Raw genomic sequence first — 16667 nt, 5'->3', positions numbered from 1 at the left:
TTCATTATTTTCTTAATTTTGTTTCTACAAATTTTTCATAAAAAAAATTTCATACATTTTACCTTTTTTTAATTCAATTACTTTATCTTACATGAAGTATATTTTATAGTCCTTTCTTTTTATAGAAAACTAACATGGTCTACAAATTAGCCAGTGGCTAGATGGCAAAACGAAGGCAGTCCCTGACACTGACTGTTACCGACTTATAAATAGATAAATTGTTTGAGGAGATTTTTTTTGTTAGAACAGTATATAAAAGATAAAGGAAATTCTAAATCTATGACAAAGGGATTTTAGTTTAGTAGTCAACTGGTTCCCTTATATAGGAAATTGTTGACCAATCTGTATAATCTGACCCAATCTGTATAATATGATTGAACTTGACTTTGTAAAGTGCCTTGAGATGACATGTTTCATGAATTGGCGCTATATAAATAAAATTGAATTGAATTGAATTGAATTGTCATAACATTTGCAGAATGAGGGCTACATTTAAATTAACCAAATAATAATAATAATAATGAAAATATAAAAACAAAATACAAAGCATCAAACAGATTTTAATTTGGTACAAAAGCAAGAGGTGCAAGGAGGCCTCCATTTTTGTTGCTTTCATCCGGGTAAGTCACTTCTTTCACCAAAAGATTGTTGCTTTTTTTATAAATTAAAAGCTGTCTGAAAGCTTTTCTGAATTTGCAAAACGTTGCATTAAAGGTCAGTGTTGTTTGTTTTTGCTTTGTTTGTTTTTTGAGTGAAACAGAAGCCATTAGATGAAGGTTCTCTCTGGTATTCTGCCATTGTTCAGAGGTCAAAGAGACAAAAACATGCCCATTCAGACAACAACTAATGATATTTGTCAGATCTTGTCTTTTTCTGGCGTGGCTCTCCCTGCTGTGACTTTAATTTGTTCTGTCCTCAGTAAGAGTTCAATGGATTGCTGATGCTCCTTATGGAGGCAGGAAGGCAAAATATAACAATTCACCTCTTTGAACAAATGCAAAATAAAATAGAAACACAAAGAGGAGGGTAAAGAGTTGATTGGATACGATGGACAATGTTTGGTACTCCTCTAATGCTTGTTTTGATATAACAAAATGTTGCCTTTGATAATTGAAAATATTTTTTATTGCAAATAAATACAATTAATGTCTATATTAGAGAGGGGGGAGTTGTGAAGATTTCCTTCTGTGGCCAATAATTTATTATCTTTAATCTACAATGGCCCTGATCCAACTTTTAAAGTAATATTAGGTGTACAACAATAAATAACATTACAAAAATTAAGTTATAATAATACCAGAATAAAGCCATAATATTATGAGAATAAGGTCTGACTATTACAACAATAAAGCCACACATTCATTTGCACAATCGTTTCAATATCTTGATACTAATAATAATTTGATGCTGATATTTTGTATTTTCTAATGTGTGAAACCGATACTAAAGTATAACTTTACAAAATGCTGAACATTCTTCATTCTAACATGTGGGGAAGACTGCACTTTATTGAAAGAGTTCTTATAACATTACAACTTTATTACTATATTCTCTCCCCCCCCCCCACACCCACACACACACACACACACACACACAAAAAAAAAGCTTGCGCCAAAAGGGCCCAGTTATTTTGGGAATCGCTGGATTGAAAAGTTTGGGACCTCTGGTCTAAAGTGCCATTAGACATCTGCGAACTGGTGCTGACTAAATAAAATAAAATCAAACATTTTTTTTAATTGCAAAAATTTAAATTGTGGCCCAATGAGCATTGATGAATTCTTGTTTTGTAGGGAACACCTTCCTCCATCTGTTTGCTGTGTCTCCTGCATGGCTCACAGCCAACTGAGAACAGGACTTCTCATTGCTTTCTATTATCAACAGCTTTCTTCTTATTGAGCTTATTGAGCCAAACTTGTGGAGTACACAACTAAAAGCTGTCCTATGGGCAAATTTTCCTACCTGAGCTGTAGATCTCTGCAGCTCCTCCAGAGTGGCCCCAGAGATACGGCCTTCTTGGCTGCATCTCAAAATAATATTCCAGTTGCTTGGCCTGGAAAACCATTTCTTGATAGGTTTGCATACTATGATGATGGCTGGAATGAACTCTGTGAGATGTTCATAGCTTTGGATGTTATTTGGTTTTTAACTTCTCACCAACTTTCTCAGCAACCAGTCTGTTGTGCTTTCTTTGGTCTCCATGATGCTGATGGTTCTTTGATGTTCTTTAACACACACTTGAGACCATCACAACAACTGGATTTGTACTGAGATTAAATAACGCTCAGTTGCACTATTTACTAATTCGATGTCTTCCCGAAAAAGGTTGGTTACACTGGATTTTATTAATGGGTATTAGAGTAACGAGGTGTGAACATTTCCAAACTACACTTTTGATATTTTATTTGTTAAAAAAAGGAAAACATCATTAAATTCCCTTCTTTTACCAGTAAGCCACACTGTGTGCCAGTGTATCACATAAAATCCTCATGAAATGGAATAACAGTTGTAACATGAAAAAATGAGAAACAGTTTTGCAATGAATAAAAACCGAATCTGACCTGTTTTAGTCAGTGATTTCCAATGCTAACTAAACAATAACAACCATCTTTACGCTTTATTGTTGTTTGTTGTATTATAGTTTTGTAGAATTAACAAATATTTAGTCATGGTTTATCACTAAAAAGTATCTAGCCTTCTTCAGAAGTTTGAAACATTATGAAAGGTAATCATCAGTGCTTTCCCTCTCTCTTGGTAAAGGTGTGTGACACATGGAGCACATATTCCTCTTAAAAGCGTTACATTATCTTAGTAATTTGCACAGATGTCCATCTTTGTTAAATAGTGAGTTTTTGTTCCGTCGCTAATTTGCATTTTGTCATCTTAAGGATCATAAAAGCAGTTGAATAAATGTTTAATGAGCAGCACTGTGTATAATACTTGAGATGTACAAACCTACTCGGTTTTCTGCAATATTTTTTTTTTCTGAAGAGATCTGCAAACGTATTGAAACTTATGTCACATTTATTTCAGTTTAGAAATGTTTTGCTTCTCTTTTGGCATTAAAATTGCTGTCTAAAATTGACTGACTGTATTGAACAATAACAGGAAATTAAATGTTGAACAAGGGTCCCCAAACCTTCACATCCCACAGTGTGCAACGCTGTTAGTGCATTTGTGTGCATGTGACTCTAAGGTAAGCATTTAAGAGGACGGAGGAGGACCAGAGTCTGTAAGCAGAGGACACGGGGACACCGATGAAAGCAAAAGAACACAAGCTGTCTCCCAACAGGCTAATCCTCTAATGAAGATTTGTGGCAGTGGCTGGCTGGTGATTATTGGCCCGGCACAGGCAGAAAAACCATCTTCGGAGCAACAGTAAATAACCAAGCTCTCACATTTATCCAAGCCACCACGGGACAAATGAGAACATTCTGGGTGAGACGCAACAAAACATCGTCATTTTCCAGTTTGGGGCCGCAGAATTCTGCAAGACCCCCGATGCTACATATAAACAAAGTGCAGAACAAGGCAAAACATTAACAAGCATTATTCAAATGTGAGCAATTCAACGTGAAGTATGTCATGTCTGTGCTGTTATCCCTGTCTCAACAGGCCAACTGCGCCATCTTGACTATGCTAATTTTATGGAAATAGTTTGAGTTTTAACCTTCTGCTTCGACTCGCGTTTGTTGCATTCCATCAGTGATCCTTTGAACTGCATAAATGAACGCTGCCTGAGCGTAGGAGATGGCTGCGAGCCGGTTTTTTCATCGGTATTTGACCATGCAAACATCTAATATGCTGATATAATAAAGGAGTATTTATTAGATAGACAAACAGATGGATAGATAGATAGAAAAAGACAGTTTATCCCTTAATCTATCAAACCGTCTATCTGAGGTAGGAACATAAACACCTTGGGGAAGTGTAGATAACATAACAGAAGGATAAATGAATGACCTCAGGTACCTCATCACCCCTATGTCCCTTACAGCCTTCTAATCCACACCTATGGCACTTGAACCACCCCTCCTCCCTCCGTCCCTCCCTCCCTCCCTCCCTCCTCTCGCTCCCTTCAGGCAGGGGCAGGGGAAGCGTGATGCAAGTCCTGGCAGAGCTCCTTCACCGCCCCCGCCTCCTCCCTCGCTCCCGCTAACTGAAGGGGTATGGCCACTTATTCAGGGGAGGACTTGTTTGGAGACAGGTGTGCATACCAGACGCCTGCGTTAAGCCCTGTGCCACACAGATCCTATAACTACGAGCAAGCAAAAGGCTTCCCCGGCTCTCATCCAACACTGAACACTGAACAAAGAGATTCCTTCAGCTGAAGCTGAACGTACTGTGTGGCTACAATCAGTGGGCAAAACGCCACAGAGGATCGGTCACCTTTACATCAGCAGACTTTTACTGCATCCCATCAGCCGCTACGCGCTTTATTAAACCGCATCTGAGGAATTAGTTGGACAAGAGAGGGTGTCAGGGGTGGAGATCGGCGCTATTTTGAGTCGTTCATGTAACATTAAGGATTAAAGGCAAGCTTAAGGCTTCTTGGAAAGAAAACCTTGAACTATTTAGTCAGTTTGTTGCGCCCGGCGGTAAAACTGCAGCAAATGCAGAGCTGCTTTGACGGATGAGGTCACAGAGTTGGGAGATGTCCTTGTGGCCACAAGTTAAGACAGTGTGATAGGATGACATTCCAAACAGTGTTTCAGATATACTGCTCATATTTCCGCATTGCATGGGTCAGGTGATGCAAAGAAGTCATAGTTTAAAGCATGCTGTCATAAAACATACCCTGTAGCTTTACCAACCAAAATCTTACCACCAAAACTCATTTTACCCCTTTCCCCTCCTATGAGTCTCTATTCACCAACACAATTCACTCCAGCCTCATTCTAGCACCGCTTCATAAACTTTCCCCTCCTCCCATTAATGTTCTTCTAAGCCAGTGTTGCCCCCCTGAATTGACCTTGCAGCAACTCAAGGAGAATTGATTTTTCTTTTGGTCTTCGTGTGAAACCCTATCTCAACAGCAGTCAGACAAATTTCCTCCTTCGGTCCCCTGAGCTGCATGGAGCTAGTTTTCTTTCATGATGACACTGTGCACTCCATTTTACCCTTCTGCCTTTCTTCCTGTCTCTGGTCCCCCCTCCCCTGCACATCTCCACTTCTCTCATGAACCCAAACAAACAGAGCAGGGATCTTTAATGTGGCATCTATCACTGCAAAGCGTTAGCTAAGCTCAACCTTTTTACATTTAAATCCTGTTTGGGAGAAATTCATTCTTGCACCTTCTCCTAGTGTAACTATACTATCACAATTATTCGATTGATTATTTTTCCTTTTGATTATTAAAAAGCGAATCCATCCATCCATTTTCTAACACGTCTATCCCTGTTGGTGTCGCGAGGGGTGCTGGTGCCTATCTCCAACTGTCAATGGGCGAGAGGCCGGGTACACCCTGGACAGGTCACCAGTGTATCGCAGAAAGAAAGCAAATCACTATCTATCTGACTATATATATAGATCTATCTCTCTCTCATATATCTATATATATATATATATATATATATATATATATATATATATATATATATATATATATATATATATATATATATACTGTATATGTAATACTTTCTTCAATTTCACAAGTTTACTTACTGTTATTATTCTCGCTTGGCTGGCTATGCAGCTGCCTCTGCACCCAGCAATTATCTTTATCAGCTGCTCCTGCTCCCATGTGCCGCTTCCTAATCAGACTTATTGAGCTCACCTGATCATCTGCCTTTATATCCTGGGCTTCCACAGTCAACCGGTGCCACACTTTTGTAAACTTTAACGTGAGTTAATGTGTAGTGTTCATCCTTTACTGCCTGCCAATTTTCTAACCAGGTTCTTTTTTTTTTTCTTATCTTGCCTTGCCCTTGCCGGACACGTCGGCCTCAACGTTCTGTTTTCTGGACACGACCAGGACTTTATCTCGACCACAAACCTTGCCAAGCCCTACGTATCCGTCAGCTATCACAGTCAAACAGTGAAAATGTAATTCTACCAAAGACTAAGGCCTAATGTCAGACAGTGGGGGGGATTGTATCTTTATTTTATTTTTTTTACACCTTAGGAAAATATCTGGTTTGAAAAGTTTGCCAGTTTCAATGATTATGCTGTAAATGAAAAAAAGAAAGAAAAGGAAATCAGCACATGGACATACATAAAATGAATCAAAATAAACCAACTGATTATGTGTACAACGTGGAAAAAAAGACATCAGCCCTCGGACAAAAATTTCAAACAACTCCTCTTTAATGATTTTCATTCATGTTGTTTTATTTGCAATCATCAAAAGAATGTTTCAGTTTGTAACTAATGATATGTATCTGAGAGTGTGTTAGAAATGTCTTGTAATTAAGGGCAAGTGCAGTTTCTTATCAAGCAGATTCACTCTATTATGAAAGAATAATTAGCAAACCAAACTCGCAGGGGAATAAATCCCACGTAATCCTGCTAAAGGCACTTTAACCACAGGCATGAAACCACCAAACCTCATTGACTTCCATAGTCAGCTTTTTTCATTTTATGTTTCATTTTAAACAAAGGATTCAGCTTTGTTCTCTTGTCCATGCAAATGAATGATTCATCATCGACTGTGACTTTCATCCAGTGACCTAACGGCCATAGTGGCTCTTGGCAAATATTGTTTATTTTGTTTGTTGCATTAGAAATGTCCTCATCTGATCCCGGGAATCGTTGCAGGGATCCCAATCAAGCATTTAGCATTTAGAAACACTTTAGTGGACTACGCTTGGCTTTCAATCCCTGTTTTCACCATACTATGTTTTTAGGTCGGCTGCAACGTAAAAGCCTTGAGCCATGAAACGTTCTGATAGAACGTGCCGGCTAATATTGCTAACAGGTCTGTAAGGGCAAACTCAGAAGCTGCTGAAGCCACGCCACACAACATGAGCTGGAAAACAAAGTTCACCATCAGCTGCAGGGCATGTTATCTGATATGACTGCTATAAGCTTAACTACAGCTATTTGGAGGTCAGACTTTTGCCTAATTTCACTGCTTAGCTTCACAGCACAGTGGAAAAATTCCTCACTAATCAAAAATGGGATTTGCTGCATGTCCAGCAGTCTCTTGTTCAAATAGCTTGTCCACAAAATTTAAGATGAAAATGCAAAAATTAAACTTAAAAAAAGCAACAAATGATGTCAGGATTCTAGGCGAGGCCTATGTTGAGAACAATGTTCATTTGATTGTGGTAAAAGAGGATTTCTGGTCATTTCAAGCATGTCAAAACTTCTTCCGCTGCTGAGGCGCCGGTCATATTAATAACATGGATTTTATAGTAACTTTATTGTGCTCATGATTAGTAGTGGTGGGAACACTCCAGGTATTGGATTGAGACGATGTCAGCAAACACTTAACTCTAAATGACTTGGATTAGTATATGGGACAAATAGAAAAACAGATTTAGACATCACTAATCCAGCTTTTGAATTTGTTTTAAACCCATATTTGTTGAAACACCTTGGGCTTCAAAAACGTTTGTATATTCTTTTGTTTGTTTGAACGGACAGCTCTCTTGCTGGGGCCATGGTTTCAGTGATTTCCAGGAACATAATATATTCTTTTTTGGTTGCATAAGAAGCTGCCTATTTAGACTTTTGCATGTAAGTATTGATTTGCAATTGTGGCAGTAAATCCATACTCACTTGATTGGATCGTGTCAAATCTATCTTGAATTAAACTGAATTTTATTTCCTTCAGGTATGGATTATGTTCACCAGGTATTTATTCTGTTATGTTTTTTGTGGTTAATTGCTTCTCAGAATGGAACAACAAAAATCACATCACTGTACTTTTTCCACAAAGTTGTAAGAACATAGGGTAATTAGATGGCATCTAATTAACAGTAAAAATAAAAAAAAAATACAGTAAAACACTGGATATAAAAAAGATGCTGCACAATGGCACAGATGGTCTTGGCTTAAAATCCCAGACAATGAATGGATAGATGGAAAAGAACAGGGAACTGCAGGTTCAACTAAAAACTTGCTCCACTTTTTTTTATCTGAATCACTATTAAAGGATACATAATCTTTCACAAACTTTTCAATCCAGGTGTCTTTTAGCCCCAAGGATTCCCAGTAGGTATCTTGTGAATGTATTAATGTGACATCGCAATCACGCTCAGCTGCATCTCTGTGCCTTCAGCAACAGAACTGGCTTCTGGTGGTGGCAGATTCAGACCTTGGAGGGGGTTGCATAAACAGCATGTTTTATTCAGGTTTTTGCAGGTGCCAAAAGCACCTTGCACATTTAATGTTAGGTGTTCTAAGAAACCAACTTCTCTAGTTCCCCCTTGGCTTTGCCTTTAGTAAATGGTCTTTGACAGAGGACACTGCAGAGAGGGTGATGGAGCTGTTGGAGTCAGAGGAGCCTCCACCTCCCTCTTCTCTGCAGTGCTGCACACACCAAGGGGCCACACACACGCACATATGCTCTTACAGACACAATGGGTTGCCTTCCCACCAGTCCAATAACAGGCCTATTCATTAGAGTCCCTTACAGACAGTATTGACAGCCTGCTGACACATAGTCACTCCAGCATAAACAAATGGAGCAATAGCGAGGAGTAAATGCGGGAAGGGAGGAGGGGGGAAAGACCTGTTATAATGGCTTTTTGACTGAGGAAAAGATCTCCATGAACAAGGAGGGAGCTGGTCACACAGAAACAGGAGGAGGAAATGGGAGCTGCTTCTTCCTCCAGTACTCAACATATTATTGCTCTATGTCAAGCCTAGTTAAGTCATCAAACAGTTTATTAACATGTTAATTTGTCATGTTAAGTCACATCTAAGATATATGATGTATTTTAACAACAATTATTGGAACCAATATTTTTATTCAGGGCCTTATAGTAAATCTATCAAATGTGCAGTTGCACAGACAAATTGACTGATTTTCAGCTTTATCAGCCCAGACTAGTAATTAGCCAAAAGGCAACTCAAAAATCCCTTATTTTCCTGGTTGGTGAATGCACCAGTCCTGTGCCTTAAAGCCTAATTCATACTTATAGTCCATAAATTCCTCAACTAAGTCTGTGAGGTAATGAACTGTTCCTGGACTCTCTGTGGATGCCTATCTAAAGCCAAGGTTTTCAGGACCAGAATGGATAATAAGAACCATTTCTAAATTCAGGGGCAGCACCAAGCTTACATAGATCAGGTCCTTCAAAGGATGTAGAAGAAGGCCTGAAGGGAGTAGTTGTTAAATTGGACGATCTAGCCCTTACCAGGTGCTTTTGCCCTCCCCTCAGCAAACCTTTTGGCACCTAGCAGCTGTAATAGCCTAAGGTACAAAACTGTGAAGCCAAAAAAAATTAAAAAATTAAAAAATAGAACCCAAATTTAAATATATATATATATATATATATATATATATATATATATATATATATATATATATATATATATATATATATACCCCTAAATATTTAGGGTTAGGGGAACTTTCAGAAATGTTGCTTTTTGTAGAAAATATTTCCACAATCTTAAGGCCAAATTTAATATTACTGTATGTCTGGAGCTTGAACTTTTGCTCTGAGTTTGTTTATTTAATCTCTGAGAGTCTCCAGCTGTGGTACTATCACTGCAAGCATATGTTAAAGATGAGCAAATTACTAATTTCCTAATTGACTCTCCAGCTCTCCAGTAAGTCATTAGAGTTAAAAAAAACTCTTGTTATGATGTTTACCTTTTATCTCAGTCAAACCAATTTCCACAGTAAAAAATGGAACACCCCGCAACCCCATGAGGGATTAAGCGGGTCAGAAAATGGATGGATGGATGGAAAATGAAACACTGAAATAAACCAAACGTGAACTGTTAGATATCGTCTTACTGAATTAAATCTGTGTTTAACGTCCACTCAGAGGTGACAGCCTGCGGTAGTTTGAAAACAAGGCGCCGTGAGTCGGATATCCTCACAGGGTACAGCTAGCCTAGACTGCCCGGTCAGCAGACAGCTGGCGAAGCGAGTTGGCTGACAGCGCAGCGGGATTGGACATCTCCGAAAACGTCAGAGCACTTAAATATAAATATAAACTGAGCAGATGCTTGAGTTTTACACAGCTACATTCAAGCCTAAAAACATCTAGAAAGTTAAGTTTGTGTCACAGAAAGTGTAGAATTTCAAACTTTCAGTTTTTGACGCTCTCTTTCGCCATTGCCATTGCCATTTCCGCTTCAACAGTCCAGTTTGACCTGCGATGAATCATGTGAATGGTCGGGCAACAAATAATACATTGATCCCATCCTTTAAATCTGAGGAAACGAAGAACACGTTTGTAGGCTGCAGTTGGAAGTGCCTTCAAACTTACACAGCCTTCGCTGCCGCGCTGTGACGTAATTGGATTACAAATGCAGCCTTCAAAGGATGCAGCCCCTGAATTTGAAAACAGCTAATATTCTAATTTTCAGTCAGAGGGTGGTGTAAAACACACTGCAGATGAGGAAAAACAACAGGTAGGCTCATGAGGAGTACAATTAAAACCATAAAGAAATACAGTAAGGAAACATTTGTTGGTTTCTCAGTTTTTATAATTACAAAAACTACACTGATATTGTGAAAAATCCCTTTCTTGTTTCTGTTTGGGTAGATAGTGTATAAACCAGCACATCATCACGCATTACAGACTTTTGTAAAATTTCTGACTGGAATGACAAACTAAAAATAGTATCAATGTGCTTGTGTGTGAGGTCAAATACACACACACACTCAGTGTGGCTTGCCATAAGAGAAGTCAATCATGTTACACTAACACCAACACATGAGCATCAAAGCTAATACTAAAGGAAAAAAGGCTCAAAGTTAGCCATTTAAAAAAAAAATCTGTGTTTAAAAATAAAGTCAGAGGAGGAAGAAATTGTGTCATGTGTTATTACACTCTTCTGTGTAAGAATGTCATTTAATAATTTAAGTGATGCTGAAATCTAGTTTTACATTTATTTAAGGCAACTGGCCAAGTTAAGCATCTCTTTGAAACAGCAGTCCATGCTTCTGTCGACACTCGGCTGGACTACTACAACCCTTTATGACAGGATCAGTGATTCTGCTTTTGTTCGTATGCAGATGGTGCAAAAAAGCATCACAAGAAAATCAGACCACATGGCACACATTACTGTTTTAAAATGTCTGCATTGGCTGCCAATCCGTTTTAAAGTTCTGGTATTGGTTTTTACATCTTCAAATAGTCTTGCCCCTCTGCACCTCTCTGAGATGCTACAACCTTACACACCTTCCCAGTCTCTCAGCTCTGTTACTCAGCTGATTCTGAATACATCCAGAACCGGGTCTGGACTCTAAGGTCAGAGGGGATCAGTCCTTTGCTGTGTTGGGGCCTAAGTTATGGAATATCCCCCCATTGTGCATCAGACATCTCCATCAGCTGCTTTTAAAGCTTTTGCTCCCATTTAGTTTGTTGACTTTATGGTTGTTTTTATTTCATCTTATTTCCCTTTAGCTCCTATTTGTTGTATTGGTTTTACTATTATGTTTATTAGTGTTTGCTGGTTGTTTGTTTTGCACTGTACAGTACTTTGTTCTCATTGAGGGTTTTTTAAAGGGCTTTATAAATAAAACAGGATTAGATTGGATAAGGTGCAACAATAGATGACAGGGTGGCTAAATCATATCTTTGTATGTCAACAAAAATCTGAAAGACATTTTAAAGAACTTTCAAACAATACCAACATTGTGTGAATGTTAAAATTCAAGAAAGGCACTTGCCCTTCAAGAAAATTCTAATTTCCTAAATTTACATAAATAAAGAAATTATTACAAAAACATTTCAGATATTGCTAAGAAAAAATCTTTAAAGAATGAGCTGCCTTCCCAAGACTGATTTATGATTTATGATAACCATAAATCTCAATTATCTGGTTTATAGTAGTCCATTTTTCATTTTGTTACTGTGGAACTGATTTTTACCATCGAAAGCAACAAATTCTACTAATTTCTAAGGAAACTCTAATATGGTTTTATTAAAGTGAAGCTTCAACAATGATCCTTGGCAATGTTGTTAACAGCAGTACAAATTTAAAAAAGTAACCAAGTATATTTTGTATTTACATTATGAGAAATTCCGAATATTTTCAAAAATCCAGCCAATAACAGAAAATCAAAAGAGCTGGGTTTGTGCGAAGTTGCATCAACCCAGGGAGATTATTAGACAAATGGTAGCCACAGAATAGTTGATAGTACCATGCCTACTAAATGGACTCCAGCAAAATGAACGAAAATAACTTTAAATCTATATCTGCCAGAATTATGAATAATTGTCAGCCTTGCTGCAGATTTTGTTTGTTTTTTTAAGCTGAAACAGAAAGTGACTGAAGTGCTTTACCACGTTTATTTGCATCTTCAACAAACCTCTCGAAAGCACAATTCCTGGTTGAGTATTTTCCTCACTTTTACATTTCTATTTCAGTTTTTAATGTATACCACAATTCATGCATTCAAGTGATTCCCCAAATATGCAGATTATCAATAACTAATAATTATATGACAAATTGTGCATACCAAATGTCTGAACACAATTACTCCGTCCATTCGACCCGAAGAAAGTGAGCATGTTGTGACAAAAACCAAAGAAAAATGCTGACTTTCTAAAAGATGTTTATTACATTTGACCTCTGTGTCGAGGTGAGTGGGGAATGGGGGTGCATGCGTAGCTGCAGGTAAGCCTCTATGCTACACATGCAGGTAAGCATAGAGGCAGACTTCGTGAAGACAGATTAGGCCTGCATGGGCACACAAACACAGAGACAAAGAGACAGATTGACCGGAAAGCCCTGGATTCAGAGTCTGATTCAAACAGACAAGACAGATGAGACAGGGGAAAAACATTCAAACATGAACTGTGCTCGACATGGTGGAGGCTTTACCCCTCCCCACCCTAAAAAACAATAAGAAGGGAAAAAAAAACTGTCATGATGGGGCTTTTAAATTGAATTTGAAAGAGAAAATATCGGTAGACAGCTTTCTGATAGCACATTTGGTGTGAGTGGAATGACACAACAGAGGGATCTTTTATCCAAAAGTTAGTGTCATACCATGAGCTCCCTAAAGGCATCTCTCTTTTCTGGTTTCTAATACAACATGTTGAGAGCATCCCGTAACAGCTCTCTCCAAACATGTTTGATATACTACAAAGTCAACAAGAGAAGCTGCAGAACTTGCTGCGGCGCCAACGTCAACCACATAACTATGCTCGCCAAATATCAGCTGCTGTTATCTGCATCGGCACCGTGGTCACTATCAGAGCCGCCTGAAGCCTCTGCCAGGTCTACTGCAGCGCTCGTCAACCACTGAGTCGCAGTCTCAACATGAACCGTGAATGGGGATGTTTTTGTGCTCAAGGTCAGAGAAAACAGGGGACAAAAAAAAAAAAAAAAAAGACTGATGGCCAGAGTTGGTGAAGCGTGCAGTTTACATAGCCTTGTTCTCACCGTACAGGCGTCGCACACAAATTTCCAAGCTCAAAATTCTCTCTCTTCAAATGGTGTATGTGGCATTTATCTTGGAAAATGTTATCACGACCTACAAGGTTGATATCAACGAGCTTAGTCAGGAAATGTGCTGATTGGAGCACGAGCTAAACTCGCAGGAGAAATGTCAAGGTCACTGCCATGATGTTACCCTTTATGATAAGAGAATCACCAAAAATGCTGAATTACTCACTACAGTGCTGTGAAAAAAAAAATTTTCCCTCTGCAGATTTCTTCAGTTTGTTAATTTGTAACGGCACATGCGAAATGTCAAACCATGATAACCTGAGTAAATGCGGAAGACATTTTTCAAATGATGACTTCATTTATTAAAGGAAAAAAATGCTATTCAGACTAACCAGGTCATGCAAAACCATCTTAATCTGATTTAAGGCTAGACTTTGACTAGGCCTCTCCAAAGCTTTTTTGTAGCAATTCAGATGAGGACTGCTGATGTGCTTTAAATAATTGTTCTGCTTCACTTGAGGTTAAGGTAATGAACTGATAGCCAGATATTCTCCTTCAGTATTTTCTTACAGAGACCAAGATTTGGGTCTCCATCAATTTTTGCTAGCTGTCAAAATCCCAAAGTAACAAATCCACTCTGACCATCACCAGATCACCAACCACGTTTGACTGCAGTTATGTTCTTTTTCTGAAATGCTGTGTTAATTATAAACCAGATGTAACATGACACACACCACCCAAAAAGCACCGCTTTTGTCTCGTCGATCCACAGAATATTTAAGTCTTGGGGATTATCAAGATGTACTTTTTTTGGAAAACTTGAGATAGGTGTTTCAGTTCCCTTTGTTTAGTTATAGTTTTTGTGTTGGAGCACTGAAGTTCTTGAACCAGTCTTACTTCTTCTCACTGACCACTGACCTTACCTGAGGCGACTGAGACCTGCAGTGCTTCAGCTGTTGTTCTGAACCTGGTACTCCTGGTAAGGTTCAAAACTGTTCAGCATTTCTTACATTTATGGAGAATTATTGTCATAATATTTTGCTGGAGTCCAAAAACTTTGGAGGGTTTCTTTTTTTTATCTGTTCATATTTTTTCTTTTAGATCAAGAATGATATGTTGTGTTTGACATCTTTTAGTCTACTTCATGTTTCCAGACATGACAATAATTTTTTATTGTAGATCCCTTTCTCACATATAGCCATGTTAGTTTGAAAAGGTGTTTCTTTTCTTAATAAACAAAAATATAATTTGAAAACTGCATTTTGCATTTCCTCAGGCTAACTTTGTAACAGAAACTAACTCCGTAAGCTCACAGCTTTCCCTTTAATGAGTAGAAGCATTGGTTAGCTATTAGATGTGAAGGTGCAGGGTTTTGCCTTAAGTACAATATTATTTAAATGAGGTCAATGTGCTGTAAAAATCTGTAGTGAAAGCAGCATAGCCTGAGTGCTTTTTTGCAAAGGCCCTCATTCAAAAGATAAATTCCACGTTTTATTACTTTTGCCTAGACTCCTTAACAGTTAAAAGTGACAGCGTAATAACTACCTTAAGCTAAAACCATTAAGGTGGTGTATCTGCGCTGCTTTTAACACATCCAGGATATCATTTGTGGCAGCTGCTACCACCTGCAACCCGATCAAGACAGTACATGTCTATCTGTTGACTGCAAATATTCACTTTTTACCGGCTGCAAAACCTGACAAGAGGATTTCTTGGTGCAGTTCGGCAAAACTTTTTTTTTTTTTTTTATACTTTAACAGGCATCAACTCTACACACACACACGCTCTTTAACATGCACATCTCTCCAAGCTCTCACAGCTCACACGCTACACAACTCCCTATAATCATTAAAGATGTCTGCATGAAAAACATGCCTGCCGGGTGGGCAGAGAAGCGGAGCTGTGCCTGAATCAGCCCAGGCATGCGTTAAAACAAAGTGGCCTCTCCTTCAGAGCACATAGCAACACAGGCAAACACACGCACGTTTACAATGCTGAACCCCCTTTCCACACACACACACACACACACACACACACACACACACACACCGTCTCATAGAAACGGAAATACACAAATTAGAAGACTCTAGAACACGTATCGCTATCCTGTTCAAACAGCCACTAGATTCATCCTCTGTGTGCCCACAAAACTGCCTCTTTCAAGCATGGTCAGGATGAGAGCAGCATACTAAAGAAGAAACTGCTGGCTGGCTGACTCAGAGCAGAGCAACAATGTAAGATTAACTGGAAACTACATGTCATGCATGAATGGTTACATTGGGTTTTTGTAAGCAAATTATTATGTTATCTCAAGAGATGTAAGAAAAGGTCAGTTTTCCACATGTGGTCCTGTCTATTTGTATAAATTTGCATCCCTTATCAGTAAGTTTTGGACAAAAGCATCTCTGTCAGCTCTCCTCCTGTGGCAGAACGTAGGAATGGTTGAGTCTGGTCATGTGACCAAACTGCTCCAAAACACTTTGACCTTCACTGTCATCACTCACACCTGCCTCAGGAATGGCACACCGCAATTACGCACGCCGACCAGACTTAAAGATTCATCCAGGCGCAGCAGACGAGCAGAACATGGCATTAATCTGGAGCTGCCGGTGGCCAAGTTTAAGTAGGGATTAGTGGCTGACCTCACCAAAAATCCTAGGCACCAAAAAAAGACAGAGACAACTCACCCAGAATCATGCTGTGTGTGTTTGTGTCTCCTTTGGTGTCCCCTGGGGTTGGCAGGTGTTCCCCCACTGCCCGAGTCTCTCCTACTTTTGCCGAGAGACAACAACGGCTCCAAAAGAATCAGAGTCGTCCCCACCCCCCCACCCCACTTCCACTCTCCCGAAAGAGGCAACTCAGAAAGGCAGTGCTGGATGTGAGGACAGACTGCTGCTGCACATGTTGTCCCTTGCGCCTGCTCTCTCCAGGTGAAAAACTGTGTGTGTGCAAGAGAGAGAGAGAGCGTGCGGATGCGTTTGCTCGTGGAGGAGGAGGAGTGGGATCCAGTGTTTCTGCAGCGGTGGCTCAGGTATGCCTGAGGACAGTGTGGAGAGTAGAGGACGGTGAAGGAGAGAAAGAGAGGGGGGGGGGTTGAGTCTAAAGTGTGACAGCCAATCACGAGGGGGAGGGATACAGAG

At 39.2% G+C, this 16667-nt stretch overlaps 1 protein-coding gene across 2 annotated transcripts in view; it reads right to left on the bottom strand.

Moving 5' to 3' along the window:
- znf385a (zinc finger protein 385A) overlaps positions 1–16667 on the bottom strand; it is a 112652-nt gene that overhangs the window by 71819 nt on the left and 24166 nt on the right. The window contains exon 1 of one of the 2 annotated variants that reach the window (XM_012866555.3): positions 16215–16599. The exons of the other annotated variant lie outside the window; for it this stretch is intronic. Within the exon in view, the coding sequence (XP_012722009.2) occupies positions 16215–16224 (10 nt within the window). The 5' untranslated portion in view covers positions 16225–16599. Of the gene's footprint in view, positions 1–16214; positions 16600–16667 lie in introns of those variants that run through there. 2 annotated transcript variants of the gene reach the window in all.

Source organism: Fundulus heteroclitus, chromosome 1, assembly GCF_011125445.2.
Source record: "Fundulus heteroclitus isolate FHET01 chromosome 1, MU-UCD_Fhet_4.1, whole genome shotgun sequence".
Taxonomy (NCBI): domain Eukaryota; kingdom Metazoa; phylum Chordata; class Actinopteri; order Cyprinodontiformes; family Fundulidae; genus Fundulus; species Fundulus heteroclitus.
The sequence above is the reverse complement of the archived record's forward strand: the minus strand, read 5'-3'. Positions and strand labels throughout refer to the sequence as shown.